Source organism: Vanessa tameamea, chromosome 9, assembly GCF_037043105.1.
Source record: "Vanessa tameamea isolate UH-Manoa-2023 chromosome 9, ilVanTame1 primary haplotype, whole genome shotgun sequence".
Taxonomy (NCBI): domain Eukaryota; kingdom Metazoa; phylum Arthropoda; class Insecta; order Lepidoptera; family Nymphalidae; genus Vanessa; species Vanessa tameamea.
The window spans coordinates 3,729,697-3,751,440 of record NC_087317.1 but is presented as its reverse complement, the minus strand read 5'-3'; the positions used below and the strand labels follow the sequence as shown (position 1 = coordinate 3,751,440).

At 30.7% G+C, this 21,744-nt stretch overlaps 4 protein-coding genes across 5 annotated transcripts; 2 read left to right on the top strand and 2 right to left on the bottom strand.

The window, feature by feature from the left end:
* Positions 1 to 592: 592 nt before the first annotated feature.
* LOC113394163 (small subunit processome component 20 homolog) lies at positions 593 to 12,934 on the bottom strand. Its single transcript, XM_026631375.2, has 14 exons — positions 12,788 to 12,934; positions 12,363 to 12,649; positions 11,879 to 12,212; positions 10,417 to 11,643; positions 6,879 to 10,339; positions 6,640 to 6,804; positions 5,471 to 6,518; positions 4,964 to 5,190; positions 4,272 to 4,437; positions 3,702 to 3,884; positions 3,051 to 3,596; positions 2,514 to 2,702; positions 1,503 to 1,760; positions 593 to 934 (listed from the first exon to the last, which is right to left on the bottom strand). The coding sequence occupies exons 1-14, from the start codon at positions 12,830 to 12,832 to the stop codon at positions 746 to 748; spliced, it is 8,325 nt and encodes a 2,774-aa protein (XP_026487160.2). The 5' UTR covers positions 12,833 to 12,934; the 3' UTR covers positions 593 to 745.
* Positions 12,935 to 14,614: 1,680 nt separating this feature from the next.
* LOC113394170 (hydroxyacylglutathione hydrolase, mitochondrial) lies at positions 14,615 to 17,038 on the top strand. Of its 2 annotated transcripts, none has more exons than XM_026631382.2 (5): positions 14,615 to 14,775; positions 14,910 to 15,138; positions 15,523 to 15,749; positions 16,184 to 16,416; positions 16,497 to 17,038. In XM_026631382.2, exons 1-5 carry the CDS (start codon positions 14,706 to 14,708, stop codon positions 16,638 to 16,640), a joined length of 903 nt encoding a protein of 300 aa, XP_026487167.2. In that variant the 5' UTR covers positions 14,615 to 14,705; the 3' UTR covers positions 16,641 to 17,038. The 2 variants fall into 2 exon arrangements, with proteins under 2 accessions (XP_026487167.2, XP_026487168.2); XM_026631383.2 differs by having other exon boundaries at positions 14,635 to 14,659.
* Positions 16,732 to 17,884, bottom strand: LOC113394171 (uncharacterized). The gene is made up of 4 exons (XM_026631384.2): positions 17,648 to 17,884; positions 17,330 to 17,573; positions 17,066 to 17,245; positions 16,732 to 16,902 (listed from the first exon to the last, which is right to left on the bottom strand). Exons 1-4 carry the CDS (start codon positions 17,797 to 17,799, stop codon positions 16,825 to 16,827), a joined length of 654 nt encoding a protein of 217 aa, XP_026487169.1. The 5' UTR covers positions 17,800 to 17,884; the 3' UTR covers positions 16,732 to 16,824.
* Positions 17,885 to 18,211: 327 nt separating this feature from the next.
* On the top strand, positions 18,212 to 21,082 carry LOC113394175 (heparan sulfate glucosamine 3-O-sulfotransferase 3B1). Its single transcript, XM_026631388.2, has 6 exons — positions 18,212 to 18,646; positions 18,846 to 19,054; positions 19,132 to 19,212; positions 19,537 to 19,710; positions 20,066 to 20,291; positions 20,668 to 21,082. Exons 1-6 carry the CDS (start codon positions 18,536 to 18,538, stop codon positions 20,902 to 20,904), a joined length of 1,038 nt encoding a protein of 345 aa, XP_026487173.1. The 5' UTR covers positions 18,212 to 18,535; the 3' UTR covers positions 20,905 to 21,082.
* Positions 21,083 to 21,744: the final 662 nt, after the last annotated feature.

Here is a 21,744-nt window from a genome sequence, read left to right as displayed (position 1 = left end):
AGATGTTACACGAACCGTTCTGTATGAAATATTTTAGTGATATTTAGTCTAGATAAATTAACGAATAGCTTCTATGCAGCTAATTAATGGCATTGTTTGTATTGAAATGTATAGTTTATTTGAATAAATGTTATTAATTATGTTAAATAATTTTCTAATGCATAAAGCAATATTATTTTGTTTAATATGTGTTTTATTTTCCCGAAATTAAATGTTTAAATATTTGGTTATAACAAAGAAAACTCAACATATATGATATAATTTATTTGCTTAATACAAAATATAGGTACTTAAAATTATATGTACAGATTAAAAAATATGTATCAGAGATATAGAGTAGTCTAGATAACGCATGTTCTTTAAATAGTATTAAAACCGAGTGTGTCATCTTTTTTACACCTATGATGAAATCTTCCCAATCATCATAAACATCATAATAAATGATTTTAAAATTAATTACAGCTGTTTGAGCAACAAAATTACTTATCAATGGTAGGTAGTACCTCCATTAATTGGATTTACTGCTAGAAGAGTTTTTACAGTATTGTTATAAACACAGCACAATTGGTATTTTTATATACTCGACGACACAACTCAACGCTGTCTAGATCGACTAGATAATAAAGTAGTAGCTCGACAAGTTTGTCGGACGACTTGCCGTATCTAGCTCTCTCTAAATCTGTGGTTCCACCGAAAATTATTTATACAGATGAAAATAATTTCGGTTTTAGATAATTTATATAGATTAATCTTCTGTATCTTTTAATAATTCGTCCTCGATGTCAACATCTTCCGCCTTCCGCTTCTTAGCTCTTGGTCTCTTGCCGTGCAACATTTCGAGTTTAATTTTTTTCGCCTTTTTCTTTTTCTCACGCAATTGAAGTTTTCTTTTAGCCGCTTTCTCTGGGTTGTTGACCTTTTCTTGTAGCAATAACTAAAACAATATAATATAGAGTTGCTTAGTATAGACAATTCATATCTGTGAAGTATGTTATTTACTTCATATGAAGTAAATTATGTCACAAATAAAAATAAATACTGAACAAAACCGAAACAAGTGAAAGATGATTTCCATGAGAAACTATCAATATACTCTAAAGGCTTTGCACAAGCCCGTCTAGGTAAGTACCTTCAATACTCTTCTAATATTGTACCGCCCTACGGCAACACAGCATTATTGTGTTCCGGTATCTAGAGCGAGTGAGACATTGTCACAACTGGCACAAGGGACATAACATCTTAGCTCATAAGATAGTTCGCAATATAGCTGAGCTATTAGCAAATCACATAAAATACGTAAATCTAAGTTTCGTTTATTCCTAATTTAAATAGGCTATAGTTGCCCGTAAGTGGCAGTTCCAGTTTTTATTGAATTTTGATTACAAAGAGTAATAGATAGTATTAGCAGTATCGAGTTACAATAATAACTGTAGGCAATATGAGTCCGTTCCAAAATACATTTTTTTTTCATTCGGATACCTATAGTCTACATTTACACTAACCTTCTTTCGTTCAGCTCTTTTAATATTCAACCTCGTTTGAGCCTCAGCCGCCATCTTGCTGTATTCGATATCCCCGATTTTCCTTCTCAATTTCTTGCCCAATCTTCCTGCCAATTGTTTAGCGGGTGTCGCCGCCATTCCTTCGCCAGTGGAAAGTTCTCGAACAATCGGCGGCAGGAACACGTCGATTATAGTGAGAATCTCTTCAGGTGATAGTGAACTGATGACGTGTAGCCACATCGTGAATACGGCGTTTCTCTGTAACGTAAATTTTGTATAGTTATTTATCTGAATATATATTAATGTCGTTTAAAAAAAGTACTTTAATAGATAAAAAAAAATAAAAAAAACATTGGGTGCCAACCATTGTTTCTCAACATTCCGTTGAGAAACAATGGTTGGCTTTAAATATTGCTAATAATTTACATCACAGTATGTAGTAGGATTGGAAGTATATTCAAATATCGTAAGTATATATTTTATACGTTAGACAATCTATCATGAATCTTAAATCAACATTGTAAACTAACCAAAGAGCACAAAACAAGTAGGCTCTTATGAGAACCTTTATAATTTCACGTTTCAGAATTCTAAAAGATCTAAACAAATTGTATGAAAATTTTTGTAGTAATAAATTTTATGTTATAATAAATTTATACTTCTAATAAATAATATAGCCAACCACAACTTTTCATTTATAATATGCTAGCTACCCGACCCTGCTTCACACAGGTACAATTAGGGATATATACAACTTTTAGATTGAAGAGCAAACTTAAAAATAAAAGTTCTTGTTTATTTTCCGTCTAGGAAAGTTGAAATTCCTCTTGAATCATGTATCCTCAATGCGTAGTTTAAGAGGTTTAAGCGTACAGACGGCGGGAAACGACTTTATTTATACGATGTGGAGAAGCAATAATAAAAAGTGCGATTGAGTTGTTAAACGTGTAACGTAGACGATACATTTAGTTTTTTTATGAAGAAAATGAAAATTAACAGAGGCATACTTACAATATTCATGCAGATAGGCGCTTTAACTACTTCGACGTTAACAGCCTTCCTTAACTTGAACAGTATCCATCTTATATTCACTTTCGAATTCGAATCTTCGATTGTTTCCTCTGTCTTTGTCTTGTTTGAAATTTTGAAACGCGGCATTTCATTCACAAGCTTCAATATTTGGAATAAGACATCTGTTACCTAAAAATAATATGATTAAAAAAAAAAAAAAATTATTATATTACGTTATGTTGTCTTTGTTATAACGTCTTTATTTTTACTTCCGCAGAAGTATCCGTGATTATTCTTACCCGCAGTTATTTAAATTTAACAAAGTTTTTCATCAGCACAAATTAAAAATATACAATAACGAAAACATATGCCAATACGAATTTTTGATGATTTTGGTAGTATTTTCGTATTTAACTCTAACGAAGCATAAACCATGTGTGTAGAAGACAATAAATTAGGAACGAACCTACCAAGTCTACGTCGCTATGTGTATTCTTAAGCTATTATTTATTTGAATATTAAATAATATTAACGAACCTGATCAGCCATATCTTGCGACACATTTGGCGTGTACTGGGCACACAAGTCCAACACTAGACTTCGCAAACAGTTTTCAGTATCATCAAAGATGAAACCTCTTTCACACTCAACCTCCTTGGACAACCCATTCAATTCTTCAACATCTATCGCTGATAAAATTGTACCCAATATCTTAACAGCTTTCAATCTGACCCACGAGTGTGGATAAGCTAACAGCACTTGACACTGCTGAGCTACATCGTCGAAATCACTCATATACTTCTTGTTCTTCAAACTGGTCGAGCAATTTATCGTTATCTTGTCAATCAAATTCAACATTTGTATTAAGCTATGGTCCCTTTCATTTTGCTTTTCTTCGTCCGTCTTATCATGTCCTTCGTCTAATTTGACTTTGACAAATCTACCTTCTGTAACGGCGTTACTTAGTAAATGTATTTTGCCATTAACTGATGACAGTATACTATCGAGGCGACTTTGAAACTTATCTTCTTCGACGTTTACGAAACGTATACAAAGTTGCGCACCTAATTCGAAATGTATTGGCTGTAAAATGGATATAATTAAATAAATAACATTCATAACAAACATAAAGTATTAGACATTTTTGTAAGTAATTGTGAACGTCAAAAGCATTATTATTAGGTTTACCTGAGTATCCTTAAAGAAAGCAAGGACTAGTTCAAAGAGTTTATTCCTCTCGATAGCTGGGAACTTCTTCAACATGGATTCAATACAAGCGGCTGCTGAAGCCCGACACTCTGGAGCGCTATCATTTACCATACAAGCGCCTAAAGACAGAAACATGTAATCGCCGTGATTCTTCAATTGATCCTGAAAACAACATACATTTAGTAATGATGATAAACGAGGCAAGCTATAAATTAATAATATTTTATTAAGATTAAAACGATACCAATGTTTGTCAATAGTTTTGTTTTTTTAGGAAAGCGGGCAAATTTTTCACCTTATGGTAGGTGGTCGCCACTCGCTATATACATTGGCACTGTAAGAATTATCCATCATCCCATACATCGTTAACTAAGATTTTTTATATTATTATTATTGTTGTTTGGCGGTAGAATACGTGACGAGTGGCAGGGCAAGTGGGTATGCACAAATCCGTACCACCGAGTAGTTACGATGAAATAAATATTTTTAGGCAATTTTAAGTCCCCATAAATATTTGTAACAATCAATACTGCATGCATGAATACTTACGACATTAAGTTTATTGATGATCATATCTAGAAACTTTAAAGAAGACTCCCTTCCATGTTGCAGTTCATAATTTAACTGTGTAATGAAAAATTGTATATATTTCTCCAATCTTTTACCGGGCGTATAGTGAGTTAAGTAATTCACGAAAATTACGCGAGCTTCTTCCCTGTAAATTAATAATTAAAACTTTTATAATTATCATAGTATTTTATAATCAGCTTCGTTTGTTTGATTTTTTTTAATCACGCGCTAAAGCAGATCTTACTGTGCCTATTATTTTAAAAAAGTATACTTGTTTCACCTGTTAATATTACTATTTAAAAAATTGGAATTGTTATTATTTGAAATCATTTTTTTTTTTAATAAAATAAATTATAAACATATTTCAATTGAACGAACTAGTAAGTAAGTGTGATGACTAGTAACCTCAAGATCTTGTAGATAACAAAATATTGTTCTTAAAATAATGTATATATATATATAAGTATTATCTATATATAAGTAATAACTTAATGCAGAAAAATCAAGATCCAGTTAAAAGATGTTAATTAATATTTGGCATTGGCTTATTTAAAAACATTTTATTTTTAAATAGAAAACATAAAAATAATTAAATAAAGTACAATGATGATGAACTTTAATGGCTATTTATTCTAAAAAATTTGGGAACAATAAATAAAAAATTAACTTACCTCGACCGAGCCGATTCACTTAGAATGCAAATTTGAGACACCTTCTGCATGACCTCATGCAATTCACTTGACACTAATTTCGCTTCCAATATAGCTTTTAATAATGAAAACGAGTTGGCTTGGCGTTCATCGTTCTGACAATCTTCTTCCGCGTAGAGTAAAAGAGTTTTCAATTGCTCAGCTTCTAATGTGAAATATTTTACATTTCTTATAAGAACTGTTACTGCCTGAAACATAGAGACAAATATAAACATAAACATATTCCAATTGAATGTTACCTCAAGATCTTGTAGAAAAAAAAATATTGTTCTTAAAATGATCATAAATATATATTTACATAATAACAGTAATAACTCAATGCAGAAAAATCAATATCCAGTTAATATAAACAATTTAATTAATATATAATATGGCATTGGCTTATTTAGAAAAAAAACAAGTAATTACTCATTTATTATCTGTCAATAATCAGTAGAACTTCTAGAATGAGTCAATGGTTTGAATTACCTTAAATGCATTTCTAACTAAATGGTAATTGTCGTTCTGTTTACTAATCCCAAACGTTGCAAACTTGTGTAATATGGAAAATATTGTCTTTACTATGTCTTTTGTCATTTCTTCGAGAGTCGATGTACTGACTCTAATCGTCCATAAAGTTGCTATACATTTCATAGCAACCGTAGTTACTTTGACATGGTCACTATTCAAGGCATCAACTAAAAGTGGTATTAAAGGATCCACAAACGCTTTACAATCTATTCTAGGAACCTTTTCTCTTTTAAGAATTACGTATAATATGTTCAAACTAAATTCGATGATGACGTGAGCGTTTGTTTTAGAAGATGTCTTAACATTTCTGGCTTGAGATTCCTTATTACGTTTCGGTATTTCAGGAACGATAAAACAATCAGGTTTAGCTCTAAGCATTTTTTCTCTTTGTGCCTCTGTCAGTTCACGTTTGGGTGCACTTAATACAAATTCCGGTATACTTTCCGAAGCAAGGCCGTGAAGAAAAACAAATAGAGATTCAATTTCAATAAGCTTGTTTGTAACTAATCCACTTGTTATATGCATTAACGCTTCTTGAACTTTAACGACGATTTTTTTCGAATGATGTTTTTGTAATACTTCTTTAAAAGGTAAGAGAAGATTTATTAAACACTTTTCCGTGATGTTCTGAGCTACAATCAAAAGGGTGACATAACTTTTTTTGCTTGGTTTCGCTTCAGGTGTTTTATAATGTAGTTTGTCAACTTCTTTCTCTTCTGACAAAGCGCCAAATAAGTCATTAGTACAAACATCGAGTATGTAATCGAGATTTTGGTCGATATCACCAGATTTAAAATCTGATTTCAAAGCATCTAAGACGTTATGAATAGTTGCAACCAAAACGTGAACTTGAAATCCTCGTGTGAGCAAAAGCGTTAAATGTTCCAACAGTACACCTAAGTATGATGTACCGACTGTTAACATTATTTTCTTAACAATATCTCGTGCTGTAATTCTGACTTGTTTTAATGGTGATTTCAAGAAGGAGCATAGTTTTATAATAATGCTGAAAAATAAAGAGACATCTTTAATAAACGCTTTTCTTTCACACATAAAATTATACAAAAAGAATCTAAGTTAGAATTATTTTTACAATTGAAGTTTACAAAAAATATTATAACACTTACCCAGGAAGTTGATGCCTTAAAATATCTCCCGGTAATCTTTGAAGAAGTTTAACTAAAGCCAATGCTATTGGGACTCGTAGCATGTCTTCTTCTAAGCGCGCCATTCCTGTACGACGTCTGTTTAACTTGTGAGACCCTTCATGTTCAGTTAATTTTCCAATCGCCCTAAAAAAAAACAAATTTATTGAACTATTTGGGAGACTGTGATATATTTTATTATTTGATTGAAAGTATCTTACCTATTTAATTGCGGTAGTAATCCACTAGACAGAGACTTTATTATTCTATTACCGACTGAAGGAGATACATTTGTGATTTTTTCAAATGCCGGTTCGTTGTCTATTTCCTTGCTGATATGACTTTCTTCTTCTTTTTCTTCTGCTAAAAGTAAATCAGATTCCAATTCTTCTATTTGTTCACCTGCTTTACTAATTGCTTGATTTTCATCAGCTTCACTTTCTGAATCACTACCTTCCTTATTTTTACTTTCCTCGGATGTTACTTGATCACGTGAACCTGATTTCCCTGTGTTCATGTTATTGCCCCTTATGCTAGCAGTCAATGCTTTCGGCAATTCAATATTTTTAACTTTAGAGAAATCAAAATGGAATGCGTCCAGTATACCGATCAATATTCGTGTCAGCTGTTTTTGGTGTTCTGATGTATGCCTCATTTTATTTAAATATAGTTTCAGTATAACTTCATAGTGATACCATGGTAATAATCTGCAGCAAGTTGAAATTACTTCAATGCAGGCATCTATGAGAGAATTCTTATCACTATATTTATCGTCACAAATATAAATTGAAGCTAAAGGCAAAATAAAGTTAGTAAGTGTTCTAGGTGTAGGGCATTTAATCATTTTTTTAGCTACTTTACTGAATTTTAGTAGCGCTCTTACTCGTCTATGTAATTGCAAGTGACAAGAATTTTCAAAGAAATCAACTTCTATATCTTCTTTATTAGTTAAAGGAGCTAAATCAGATAATACTACATCAGCATCTGGACATTCTCGCACTAACTCTCCCAGCAATGTTAGACTCTCATTGCGCAAAAAATCATTCTTGCTATCTCTTATACCAGTTGATATAAGTGCAAGTACTGTATCCCGAACTAAAAACTGACCATCGGTCGCTGAACGATATTTAGTTAATAATTTAGGAAGAATTTTCTTTAAGCATAATCCCGCACTATCTCGTAATCCTATGTCTTTCTCGGTTCGGATAAAGTAAAAACAATTGTTAACGATTAAAATTGTAAGGTCGACATCAATTTCATTCGCTTCCAACATTTGATATATCAGTTTGTAAGCATCAAGTCGTCGGTCGAAATCTGGTTGTTCAATCCATCTTTTATTAAAAGCATTCATTTCTGTTATTACATGAGCCATTTTTAATAATTTATCTTTGTCAATGGCTGTGTTTTCTGCTATCGAAGACAGTAACTTAATGAGGAGTTTCCTAACCTCTACTGGCCCAACTTTATTAAATAAGACGGCAATGTTTTTTATGTAATGTTGAGGATTTGAGCTATGACCAAGTAAATTTATAATGGTATTAACAGCATGTTCCATATTTTCTTCAGCCATATTCATGCATACTTTCTTTACTAATATCGGTAATAATAGACTTAATAATTCATCACACAACTCAGGGGTTGTAACCATTTCTGTAACCCTTGATAAAATTAAAAGATCTCTTTTATTAACAGTATTAGATTTCGCCGAATTAGCAATTCTCCTCTTCATAACCTCCAAAATACTTGGTAGATGAGGAATTAAAATTTTACTGCCGAAATTCATGTCAGGTTTGATATCTGCACCAAGTTTCAAAGTATTAAAAGACTCTATTCTAGGAATGTCTTTTTCTTCTTCATCTTCTGTCAAGGTAACAAGTTTCTCAATCATATCCAAAATTAAATTGACAACTCCGGGATGAGTTTTCGGTGCCAACAGTAGTTTAAATATCGCAGGTAAAGGACTAAGCGAAGTATCTTCTTCTGAACATGTTATAAGCAAAATATAATATCGGGGGTTTTGACACCAAATGTTAAGTAGTTTTAACAATACTGTGGGACTATGAATGCCCTCTATATGCAAACGAGGCACAAGAGGCCATAATAAGGTTTGAAAAATGACAAACAGCTCATCTTTAGTCCAAACATATTTATCGAATTGATCAAATAATTTTCCTAGGATACCTAATGATAAGGTCCGAAGGTGTTTCATAACTTTGACATAACTTACGTGAACTTTTTCAAAATTTTGCAGGACACTAGATAAGTTTGTGCAAACCGCGAAAAATATTTTCAAAAAATCTGATAGTAATTTATCTTTCATATAGCCTCCAAAATATTCTCGAACAACATCAAAAAGATTTAAAACACTGTGCAACTTTCCAGGGCTAATGACAGATTTAAGGTCTATATTGTTTGCAATATCTGCATATATTTCTTTCGGTTCCATAACCATGTATTGCTTAAAATGAGTGAATGCCATTTCTATAAATAATTTTAACTCGTCTTCATTACATCCACTCAAATACCTCATGACTAAAGATCGTCTTATTTGACCTCCTCCCTTTTTGTCTGCACCTAACTTAGAAGTCATTTTACCATAAAGTATTCTTAGCACAATTGGTATTACATGTTCTCTATGCTCAGGTTGAATTGCTTGAGAATCTTCTGTTATTTTAAATTGTGTCAATTCATCTTTAAACTTCTTTTCATCAACTAAGTTCTGTAGATTTGATTTATATAGTACAAGACTTTTGTTCTTATAGTTAAGGATGCAATCTAAAGCAAATTTCTGGAGACCTGGATTTTTATGTTTTAAAAACTCAAGGTATAATTCCCAAAATACAGGTTCTTTATGTAGAGCTCTTGGATTTTTAAATTGTGCCAATACTTGCATAATATTTATAAGAGTTTTGAACACATTTTTGCCCGACACTGAATCTTTTATTTCTTCTTCAGGAATTTCTACATTATTTTCTTCTTCAACCTCTACATTATGTTCATCATCTTCTGTATCTATTTTTGATTTATTGTATGTTTCTACATTAATTCGAAGTGTATTCACTGACGCATTTTGCCTGTACTCTTCCTCGATAAACTTTAAGAAGAGATTGACTACATCTCTATTTTTAGCCTCACAAACTTGAATACAATTTGTCATAATCCTCAACATTAGATTTCTGTAATTGTACAGGTCTGGCCTTTCTGATATATTGCTATAATCTGTGCTTATTTCTATTAACATCTTGTCATTGCTATCAAGGTCATCTTCAAAATTAAACTCATTTAACTTTATTTTAGCATTAGCAAAAGCTGTTTCTAATGTCTCATAAAATGTAGGCCAAAAGTCTTCCGCATTTAGTGCGTTACCGAAACCCGCAACAAATTCCGTCACAGGTTCCCATAAAAGTTTAAAGTTGATATACAAAACTCCTAACATATAATTTAGGCCAAATAGATGGAAATCAGTTTGCTTTGCAAGTTCATATTGGGTTGTATTAAAAGTCATTTTTTGTAGAAGATTTAACTGCATTCTATATTCTTGTATAGAAGATGATATGGACTCCACTGTAAAACAATTACTGAAAACTGAAAATCTCTCAACATCACCTCCTACTTGTACAGTTTTATTCAATTCTTCTACATTTTCAAATAATTTATAAATATGAGTTGTTAATAGACGAACCTGAAAGTTGATAGTATTAATATTAAAAAAAATCCTTACATAAAATTCACGTTTCGTTAGATAATACAAATACTTACAATATGAAATGGAGAAGATACGTTTTTTCTCAAATATGAATCTACTAATAACAGAAAGTTATATGTTAAACCATTTTCCTGTTCATAGGCTGTCAAATACAAATCAACCAGGTGTAAAGCCACCAAGTAATTTGGGTCTGCTGCACATGGTAATAACTTAGGCAATAAAGTATCAATGTCACATATTTTCTTCAATTTTTGACAATTTGATATATGTATAGCACATTCCATTGCAGTCGCTATGAGAAATATTACTTTTCTAGCACATTTTGATAAATTAGTTTTCTCACAATGCAGTTTATTTTGATTTGCTTGGTCTTCAAGATTATAGCCATCCAATACTTTGAATAACTGTGATATTAGATCACTTAACATTTTAATACAAAATTCTACATCCACTTTTTCAATGTGTGGTAATGAAAACAGCAAATTTAACAATTTAGTTGGATGTGCAATTATATTATCAATATCGTCACTCAATATGTTTTTGGCATATTCCATTAATTGTGGTAATCCTTTTCCAAAGTCAACAGGATATTTAACCCACTCAAAAAGCTTTAAACCATTTTTGGATAAGGGTGACTTTGAAAGGCATATTTTAGCAAGAGTTAACATTGCATTACTTTCAAAATTTGACTGAATAATGAATTTTATAAAAGCAGGCAGAATATGTATATCGAATTGTGAATAATTAACGACACTTTGCACAAAATTAATCAGTATATTAGGATATGGCAATGGAAGTAATACTTTAACTAAAATGCCAGCATGTTCTTGAGATAAAGAAATATGTGATGAAAGGAGCATCAAGGCCCCAATCTGCGAGCACACTTCCAATACTTTTTCTGATGACTGCTCGCAGATAACTTTGACTAAAAGAAGGGTGAATTGTTGTGGATTTGTCAGGCATTTGCCATTCATATGTTCAATCACTTGCCCTGCCAATCTTAAAATGTATTCTAAACCTGGATTGTCATCATCTTCCTTCAAAAAATGTTCAGTAAACTTCTGCATATGCGTCCAGAAAACATTAAATTCTGTCGGTGATATACCATGAAGACAATCTTCAATAGTCTGTGTCAGTACTTTGAATAAGATAGCTTGGTGTTCTTTTTTATCTTTAAGATGCCCAAACAGAATGGGAAGAAAATTTTCAATACAACTATGAAATTTATTACTAACGCCTCTCATAATTTCAAACAAGAGATGTCCACAGCCAGTAATAGCCTGAAAAAAGTATTGGAATTAATAAATGTATTATAATAAGGTTTTCCTTTTTAATAGTTAATTAATTAAGCATATCAACTCAATATTGTGGAAATTATAACTAGGTATAGTTATATAGTATAGCTTTATAAATTCTAATATAACACATTTGCCAATATAGTCAACCTTAAAAAAAAGTGTTGTTCTCTATAGAACTAGAGCACATGCGTTAACACTAACAGTAAAATGACCTTACATCATCATTTGTCTCCAGATATTCAAGAATGAGCTCAATGAATTTCTTTTTATCTTTTATATCTCTTGCTACAAATGCAAAGCTTTCAGCTGCAAAATTGTTTATATACTGTGGTTGGGATTCACTTAACAGAGGTATGATTCGTTTAAGTATCACCCCAATGTCTTTCTTCAAGTAAGGTTTCAGTATTTTAAATAAGAAGGCTAGACATACTAATGTCCACTCCAACCTTTCTACATCCTTTGTGTTTAATAATGTTATAAGTATGTCCAGAAATTTCGGAAAATAAGGATAAAAGTCACTGCGTAAGTCTTTTGCTAATGAAACTAAGATTCTGAAATAAAAAATTAACTTTTATGACATAAGTAAACAAAAAAATCAGATTTTTTAAAATTAAAGTTATAAATTCAATTTCATTCTTGTTATTTTAATTTGTTAATATGTAATTATAAGTTTATAAGATGATCATATTTGTTCAACTCACTCCAGTAAAGGTTGTAAACACAACTGATCTTCTAATTTTAAATATTCTTCTAAAGTATTTAATACTTCATCCTTTTTGTGAATTAGTTGTGGCACAGTTACTATGCCAAAGACATCCTTCTTAAATTTCTTAAAATTTACAGTCAAGTTTAGACCATGCCATTTTTGTAACGCCAAATGGAAGTGAGTATCATTTTCGCCTGGCTGACTTGAATAAGCATGTTCAATATGATATAGAGCAGCATGGCGAATATCTATTGAATTTATTCGCTCAGCAAAGGGCACAAACTGCAAAAAAATACCATTATTAACTTATGTATGTTTTGTAAGGAATATACATTTATCATTGAGTACGGTAACACATACACATTTTAATAATAAATAATACAATAACCTTTAAATTTAATTGTTTATAAAAATACTTACACGGAATGTATTTGTGGTTTTATGCTTTACAGGTTTATTTTTCATGTTTGCTTAATAATTTAGCTGGTTTAATTTATATCATAATAATGTAGTACTTTATTTAAAAACAATTCACAATATTCTACTTGCAGTTTGCACTATATTGTAATTATTGTACCGACAAGTCCGACTACAGACGGCAGCACGTGTGTTTGACATTTAATGTCGAATATGACTAATGACATTGACACAATTATGACGTTCAACAATAGACATAAGAATTTTTACCCATAGGAAAAGTAAAACAGTTTTAAATAACTAACATGAAATATATAGTAACTAAATTGTTAGTTTCTAGGGTATGTTTGTACCTTTAGTACTTAAGGTGAAAATGAATTTTCCTAAGTTTTCCATTTTATTTGAAATAAAAACGTGACATAATATAAGGTCAAAAGTCAAAACGATCTTGATTAAAGACAGCGTTGCAGAACTATCGATAGTTTGACTATCGATAGTTGACCTCGAAAACTATTCAGGATATTGATAGTACAATCGATAGTATCGTATTGATCAATACTATCGATAGTATCGATAGCTCTCCGTGAGCAATACTATCGATAGCGGCAATACTATCGATAGTATCGCTAGCTCTCTGTAAGCGATACTATTGTTAGTAGCGATACTATTGCTACTATCGATAGTATCGAAGTTTGTGGTTACTTTTCAAGCAGTAACGTACTCACTTGACTCAAAATGGGTATATTTATTTGTTGAATATTTTAATTAATTATAACTGTGTGAAGTTCAAATTTCGGTTAAAATAATTTTGAGCAAAAGGTATACATTCTTTGAATCAAAGGCCCTGATTTGTTGTTGAATATTGTTATTTTTTTTAGCAAAGCGAAGCAACTCTCCTGACCTTTTAACTCTGAAAGTAGGAAAATCAACTATAAGTTACCATAGAACACGAAATACGTAAAAGACATTAAAAAAAATAAAGAAGTAGAAAATTGAGTAACTGAAACAGAAACAGTTCGAAATGTTCAGACTGTGCTGATATTTACAAATTGTTTAGAAAATGATCTGCGAAATGAGAATTTTTCACACCTATTACATGAAGACTCTATTAATATAATATACCACAATTCTACTCGTTACAATTTATTATATTGGAATTCTCCTTCTAAATACTTGTTAATTTTCGCAATTAATATATTCTAATCGCTACACTCAAGATTACTACAAAGAAGTTTCATTGCAATGCCACCCTCCTCCTAAAAGTTTTTTTTAATGTTATGAATATTTATAATGTTTATTCATAAATCAAACAAAAATTATTGTCAAGTGCAACATTTTTCAGATTTAAATTTTTCATTATTACTTATTCCGTACAAAATGTCTTAATTCTAAAAACATATATTGTTGTAAATTTAATTTCATTTATTTAAATATACACTACACTTGATTTACTATATTACTTATCTTGAGAAAGTAATACTATCGGAAATTACTGGCTATCGATACAACAAAACTATCGATACTATCGATAGTTTAGGTTAAAAGTAATGGATTTTGCAAAACTATCGACAGTATCAATAGTATTGTTCATGGGGAGCTATCGATAGTATCGATACTCTCGATAGTATTGACACGTGACAATACTATCGATAGACTATCGATAGTATCGCTTACACCTTAACTAACGATAGTCTATCGATAGTGGACTATCGATATGCAACACTAATTAAAGATAATGTTGTCAAAGTCAAATAACATTCTTTAAATATTATAATCATTAAACTAAGAATTGAATTGAATTGAATTATAATTGCTTCTAGGATAACAATATTCGCGAGGAAATATTCGCGATACTAATCTTCATTTGCCTGTAAGGTACTCTCAAACGCGTGTTTCATAATTTACTTTTTTGTTTTATTCAATGCTTCCTAGATTAGTACATGCATTGCCATTTGGGCTTTCGCAAAGAATAACAAAACTTTATTTCCAAGGTAAGTAACTGCATCTACATAACCAATGGAATTAAAGCAAATTTAGAAGTCTTCAAAATTTTTTTCTTATTTAAATATACATATATAGAAGCATGTCATGATTATTTAAATATTTATTTTGGTATTTTTTACAGCTCTAGTTTGGAATCAACGAGGCGCCCATAGTGAACAAGGAAACGAAGATTTGAAAGCAATGGATGTAAAAATACTGCCTGCTTTGCAAGATAACTACATGTATTTGATTGTTGATAAGGCAACTAAAGAAGCAGCTATAGTAGATCCTGTTGAACCAAAGACAGTTTTGAAGGCTGTTAATGAACATGGAGTCAAATTAACAACTATTCTAACAACACATCACCACTGGTAAGTATTTTTTATACTTAATGCTTATTATAAACATGTTCAATAATATCTGAGCTGTTACTTTCTAAGTATCTATTGACAGTCTTAGTTAACAAATTATATTATAGTTTGTGTTTGTAAATCAATGAAATTTTAATCAAGCTTGTTCTTTATTAGAAATATTGAATACATATATTTCTATATTTGTTGTTTACTGATAAAGCATAGAGATAGGAATAAGATTGAGTAACAGCTATCAAGCAGAGTTGGTTGATTGACAAATATAGATGTAGTTTGTGGGCGATGATGTGGAAGAATAGTTTTACTAATGACATGACCCTAGGTGGAGTCTTAAGGAAGGATTATGGGGTTAAATAATCAGATAGACAACATTTTTTTTAATAGGGACCATGCAGGAGGTAATGAAGATCTAGTGAAACAACATCCAGGGCTAGAAGTATATGGTGGAGATGATCGCATTGGAGCCCTGACTAAGAAAGCTGAACATAACACTAGATTCAGTATTGGTAAACTAAACATACAGTGTCTATTCACACCATGTCATACCTCTGGACACATCTGTTATTATGTCACAGCACCTGATGACAATAGTGACTCTGCTGTGTTTACTGGTGAGAATAAACATGAGATAAAAGTTGTACAAAGTGATTAAATAAGTGATATCAGTTTATAAACAAATGCATTAGATAATATATTAAATTTTATTTATTTTACTTGGTAGTGCATTAACATATAATGTAGACTTTTAAAAAATGTCCATATATTTATCCTTTATTTTATCCTGGATTCTAAAAGCTTACTACATTTTATAATTTATTAATAGTCACCTAATTTGTGATAGCATGCAGTAATTGTAAACAATATAAATTTTTTAAGCAATGTATTTAATTTTAAAGATTTAATATTATTTGATTTCAATAAAAAAATTATTAAATTTTATAATTATAACATTTTGAACATTAGATTGCACTTTCATTGTATTGTAATACTGTTGAACTAAAGTTATAACATATTCTGTACTTAATTTTTCTACATTTTATTACAGGTGATACATTATTCTTGGGTGGGTGTGGAAGATTTTTTGAAGGCACAGCTGAACAAATGCACAAAGCTCTGATTGAAGTACTTGGAAGTCTTCCAGATAACACTAAAGTTTTTTGTGGCCATGAATACAGCCTTCAGAATTTACAGTTTGCAGCTCATGTGGAACCAGATAATGGGGAAATCAAAAAGAAAATTGCATGGTCTTTGAGCAGGAGAGAAAATAACAAGCCTACAGTATGTGCTAACCTTATCCAAGATACTTTTTTTGGCTGAAAACAGTGAGGAATAAAGATTAATTTGTACATTTGTTACAGGTACCTTCAACCATATCTGAAGAGAAACTTTATAATCCATTCATGAGAGTTACAGAAGAGTCAGTGATGAAACATGCAAAAAAGAATGATGCCGTAGAAACTATGCGGGCTATTCGCTTAGAGAAAGATCATTTCAAAGGTTGAAGTTCAAATATACATAAGACTGTATTTAATATATGTAGCTTACTGTTAGCATTGTTATTAAAATTGTATGGTTATTTAATAAAAAAAACTGTTTAATATATAAAAATCTATATTTATATTATAACTTAAATTAAAGCTGATGATCACAAAGGAATTAAGTGCTAGTATCTAAAGATTGTAAACGTCATTGTTCTTTCTTGATGTATGCTGACATTTCTTCTGCATATTTTTCCTTTGATCTTTCAAACATTGCAACATAAATCTAAAATGAATGAAAAGGAAATTTAGTATGTAAATTAAATACAAATATAATGCTGTTTTTAAAATTAATGTGATGAAAAATGTGTCTTTTTACAACTTGAATTTTTTTAAACTTATTAAATAGTCAAAATTAAGAATTGAATTTTGTTTATTTTTACTATTACCCTTTTTTCCTCATTTGTTAATGCTCTCCAGCGTGATGCTAATTGTCGGGTTACTTCTTGTTTTGAAGGTTCAGATCCCATTTCAGTTGTAGTTTCAGCTACGACCACTGGTCTTTGCTCTTGGCAAAATTGGAAAAATGCATTGCAAGGCTTTTTAGGTGCATTTGGATCTCTTTCAGGCTGTAATTAAAAGTATCAATAAATATTCATCAAACATTATTTTTTGATGAATAAATAAGTACAAGATTTATGTTTAGGTCATACTTTATCTGCTTTGCTTTTTCGTTTGGTTGCTGGCTTTTTAGCACCTGTCGTATTTTGTTTTTCTACTTGTTTTGGTGTTGTTTGTGTTTTTGCCCCGGCACGAGGTGCCCGAGGGGCTACCTCAGGTTTCGTCTCTACTTCAACAGAAGCCGTTCGGAAGGGATCTCCATGTTTGTCTAACCGTTCAATCAACAACTTTATATCTTTTTTGTATCGCCTCGTTATTTTTTTTACTTCATGTATTCTGAAATGTATTTAAAATAGATTTCAAATCACAACTAACACCATGTAAACGAAGTTAGTAAATATAAAACGAACCTATTCACGATTCTTTCATTGTCCTGTTGCAACACTTCACATCGTTCTAATAACAATTGATATTTTCTCCTATAAATCTCTTCCTCTGATGGTAAACTAACCATATCATCCGAGTCGTCAGAAATATTCGAACTGAGCTGTTGGACTGTCATTTTAATTTATTTCACGGCTGGCTTCAAAGTTCAACACAACCAAATTTCTTTTTATTTAGTTGTCGGCTGTCATTTGGTTGCTTTTGATCAAAGTTGTTATGTTGGTATTACATTTGGATACTCGTATCATTAATTCAATTCATTATCACATGTTGCGACAATAAGCATAAATACAACAACAACCCGAGTAACCTATTATAGAAATTATAATTTACATGTTTGTACAGTCAATATGAAATAATAGTATTGTTTACTAAGCCTTTCCTAAATATAATATATAAAAATACATACTCTTTGGAGTTATGAAAAAAATATTATTTCCGGAACATGACAATAGAATGCGCGCGCAAATGCTGATTTATATTTGGCGCGAAACTGAAGGTATCCCATTGCTTAAAATTTCAGTACTTATTCGTGTTACCTATCGACACACGTCCTGTTCCATAACTGAGCGCGATTGCGCAGTGCGTTTTCTTATGCAGATCAGGTGTGCGGTATATTTTCGTTAATAAAAACCGCGTGGTGCTACGTAAATACGCTGTTTATTTTAATAATGATCGATTTTATTTATGCAAAAAGAAGTTCAAATAAAATGATTTCATTCAGAAAAATATCATCATTCACCACGTATCAATAAAAAATACTTTGTTTGGATATGGTGAATAACTATCATACTTTGAAGAAATATTTTTAAAAAGAAAGTGATTTTTAATCCAAATGAATTCGAAAAATAGCAATGAAATGCATTCCGGCTCTTTCGAAGCGAACTATGTTTACGTATTTCATATTATTGTTTCTATTATATTTATTTTATGTTTTGAATACTTGTTTAGTTGACGAAAGAAAGGTAAGTAAAATTCATATATTAGTACTTATTATTTTCTTTAATAATCTGAAAGAGAAACAGACGAGCACGTATTCTTATTAAATATGTTACTAATGCCGGCATATAAATTCAATATTATTTCTCATATTTTATTTATTAAGCAATGTAATGTGTATTTTTTTTAAAAATCGAACCTATTTTAATGTGTACATTGTTTCAGTTTTCATTCAAGTATTTCTCGCTAAAAAGTCAAGTTTCTAAATACAAAAGTGTGACGAGGCGTTTCGCCGCACTCTTAGGTTACAGCTTTGATGGCAACAAATACATGAGGATCGAAAAATCGAACCAGGTACCAACAAAGAGACTGCCAGATGCCTTGATTATAGGGGTTAAAAAATGTGGAACGCGTGCGCTTTTAGAGTTTTTAAGGTATACATTTAAATAAGACGTTTCCTTCTTTCATGAGGTTTTGACTGGTTAGAAAATAATTGAATTTTTTTTTTCAGATTACATCCAGATGTGAGAGCAGCTGGATCTGAAGTACATTTCTTTGATAAATATTATCATAAAGGCTTCGAATGGTACAGGTGCTGAATTCTTTTAATTTTTATTACTTTATACTGTTAGTATAATCAATTAAATTTGATTAATCCCTATTGGATTATGATGATATTTGATGATTAGCCCAGATGTATCTATTCAGACGGATAGATCTATATCATTAACTCTGAAAAATATTAGTGAACACATTCGAATTTTAAATTTGCCCTAACATAAAAGGCGATGAAAATTATAAAGATCACACCAATTATTTATTTTCGAAATTAAAATCTTTCTTAAATTGAAGAAGAAGAATAATATCCGACATGGGTATAAAATCCAATTTTTCTAATAATACTGATTCGTTTTAGAGAGAAAATGCCACCCACATCGGAAGGTCAGATCACAATGGAAAAGACACCTTCGTATTGGGTAACCAGGTCAGCACCCAGACGTGTTTATTCCATGAACCCTTCAGTTAAATTGATAGCAGTTGTTCGTGATCCTGTAACAAGAGCTGTAAGCGATTATACACAATCTGCCAGGTAAATATTTAAATCGTAACAATACAAATACTACTAGTAGGATCAATCAAAATCACTGAGAGTGATAAAAATACAGGTGTACTGAAAATACTAGTCAAGATACTATATTAATTTTCCGTGACATTGTTACCGTTTTGGAATTAAGATTCAATAGTAATTGTTTGGTTGTTCTGATTTAAATACTCAATTAAAACAATTAAATATAATACCATAATTATTCATATATTTGAACTTTAAAGTATTTTGTTGAATTATTCATTAATTTAAAATATGTCTAAAATTAAAAATAACAGACCTTGCTTCTACAAAATCATATAGGGACCATAATAATTTGAAACTGGTTGCTATTTCAAAGCAAAAGATCAAGTCTTCCACGTTTCGAAGATCTCGCTCTGGTGAACAGCACGGTAACTTGGGGTGGACCTTGGTCAGTGGTTGACTCCTCTTGGCCTCCAGTGAGATTAGGCATTTATGCTAGACCCTTAAGGCGCTGGTTAAGAAGGTTTCCACGATCTAGGATCCTTTTCATCAGCGGAGAGAGATTGGTTGTAGATCCAGCGGCTGAAATGGCAAGAGTTCAGGTAAATGAGCTTATTTTTGTTTTTATGCTCTTTTTGACACCAAGAATTAAACCATGAATTAAATCACCAAGCACGTAGCAACGTGCATAGCATATCAGATTTCGTTAGAAATTATATGTCATTTATTATTTCATCATGAGTTCCCATCGAATATGATAATTATTTTCTGGTAGAGTTATCAAATCAATAAATTATTAACTTATTTTAATGTATTTTTCTATATAAAAGCGTTATGCGAATTCACGCTAAAAATTAAAAAAATGTTATAGTTTTGAAACACATCTTGGAGTATGTTTACTTTCCAAACTATTTTTATATTTTGAAAGTAATGATTGACCTTTAAAGAAAGCCTATTATGTAATGGTATTTTTTTCAGAAGTTCCTCGGTCTTAAGGTATTGATAACCAATAAACATTTCTACTTTAATTCAACGAAAGGGTTCCCGTGTCTCCTTAAATCAGAGAGTCAATCCACGCCTCATTGCCTTGGAAAAAATAAGGGACGGAGTCACCCGTATATTGACCCTGTGGCTATAGAAAGACTGAGAGAATTTTACAGGCCATATAATGAGAAGTTTTACGAATTATCTGGTATAAATTTTGGTTGGCCATAATAATTAGGCAAATTTTGGACAGATATTAAAGCCCGACGAAAATTAAACTATATAAAGACCATGAATATTCATATGGTCATAGCTGCAGAAGAGCGAATTGTATGTGATAGTTTTATGCCAATATTAATAGAAATTTAGACTGAAGCATGCCATTTTTAGAAATTATAAAAGAATATACAACGATGTGTCTGTTTCTGTTCGTTTTCAGTTATTTTGTAATTCACTTTATTCTGCGCAGTTTGTTTAATTCTTATACGAAAATATATTTGAAAGCGCTTACGCTTTTAGTAGTTTAATTTTAAAATTCAAAATTTAGTATAAGATTATACAGTAGTGTTTAAATAAAAAAATCACTAAACATATCTATTCCAAATGCCATTAAAACAATTATTAAAGATAATATTATTGTAATGTCTATTTATTCGTATTACTATATAGTTCCTAATGTTAAATTGTTAGAAAAGGTTAATTTTACAAAATATAAATATTAGAAAAGACAGTTATGTAATGTTGGTAGCATTGCTTTTTTTATTTTTTTTAAATGTAGTACGTCAATTTCATATGAAATAAAAAAAGAAATATTTCAGTTTAATAAAATCTACTTAATAATATGTTAAAAAATTGTAAAAAAAATATTAAATTATCCATTTTTTTAAACAAGTATTTTTACCATATGTTGATGCTGTGAAAAAAAGGACTAATGAAAAACGCAATCGATGGATATTTAAAAAAAATGTTATTGTACTATATTCACAAAATTTTTAATTTTCTAATTTAAAAAATAATTATTGTAAAGATCCTTCATAATTTCCTGTATTAATATTATTTGCTAACAATTTA

What these genes read in the sequence shown, in the direction of transcription:
- LOC113394170 (XM_026631382.2), top strand. Translation starts at nt 14,706, where the DNA reads ATGCTTCCTAGATTAGTACATGCATTGCCATTTGGGCTTTCGCAAAGA. An exon ending in AACAAAACTTTATTTCCAAG is followed by an intron (nt 14,776 to 14,909) that starts GTAAGTAACTGC and finishes TATTTTTTACAG; the next exon opens with CTCTAGTTTGGAATCAACGA. An exon ending in GAGAAAATAACAAGCCTACA is followed by an intron (nt 16,417 to 16,496) that starts GTATGTGCTAAC and finishes CATTTGTTACAG; the next exon opens with GTACCTTCAACCATATCTGA.
- LOC113394163 (XM_026631375.2), bottom strand. Translation starts at nt 12,832, where the DNA reads ATGAAAAATAAACCTGTAAAGCATAAAACCACAAATACATTCCGT. An exon ending in AAACCACAAATACATTCCGT is followed by an intron (nt 12,650 to 12,787) that starts GTAAGTATTTTT and finishes ATTTTTTTGCAG; the next exon opens with TTTGTGCCCTTTGCTGAGCG. An exon ending in CTTTCTTTAAGGATACTCAG is followed by an intron (nt 3,597 to 3,701) that starts GTAAACCTAATA and finishes TCCATTTTACAG; the next exon opens with CCAATACATTTCGAATTAGG.
- LOC113394175 (XM_026631388.2), top strand. Translation starts at nt 18,536, where the DNA reads ATGAAATGCATTCCGGCTCTTTCGAAGCGAACTATGTTTACGTATTTC. An exon ending in GCGCTTTTAGAGTTTTTAAG is followed by an intron (nt 19,055 to 19,131) that starts GTATACATTTAA and finishes TTTTTTTTTCAG; the next exon opens with ATTACATCCAGATGTGAGAG. An exon ending in CTGAAATGGCAAGAGTTCAG is followed by an intron (nt 20,292 to 20,667) that starts GTAAATGAGCTT and finishes TATTTTTTTCAG; the next exon opens with AAGTTCCTCGGTCTTAAGGT.
- LOC113394171 (XM_026631384.2), bottom strand. Translation starts at nt 17,799, where the DNA reads ATGACAGTCCAACAGCTCAGTTCGAATATTTCTGACGACTCGGATGAT. An exon ending in GAAAAAGCAAAGCAGATAAA is followed by an intron (nt 17,246 to 17,329) that starts GTATGACCTAAA and finishes TTTTAATTACAG; the next exon opens with CCTGAAAGAGATCCAAATGC. An exon ending in TAACAAATGAGGAAAAAAGG is followed by an intron (nt 16,903 to 17,065) that starts GTAATAGTAAAA and finishes CATTCATTTTAG; the next exon opens with ATTTATGTTGCAATGTTTGA.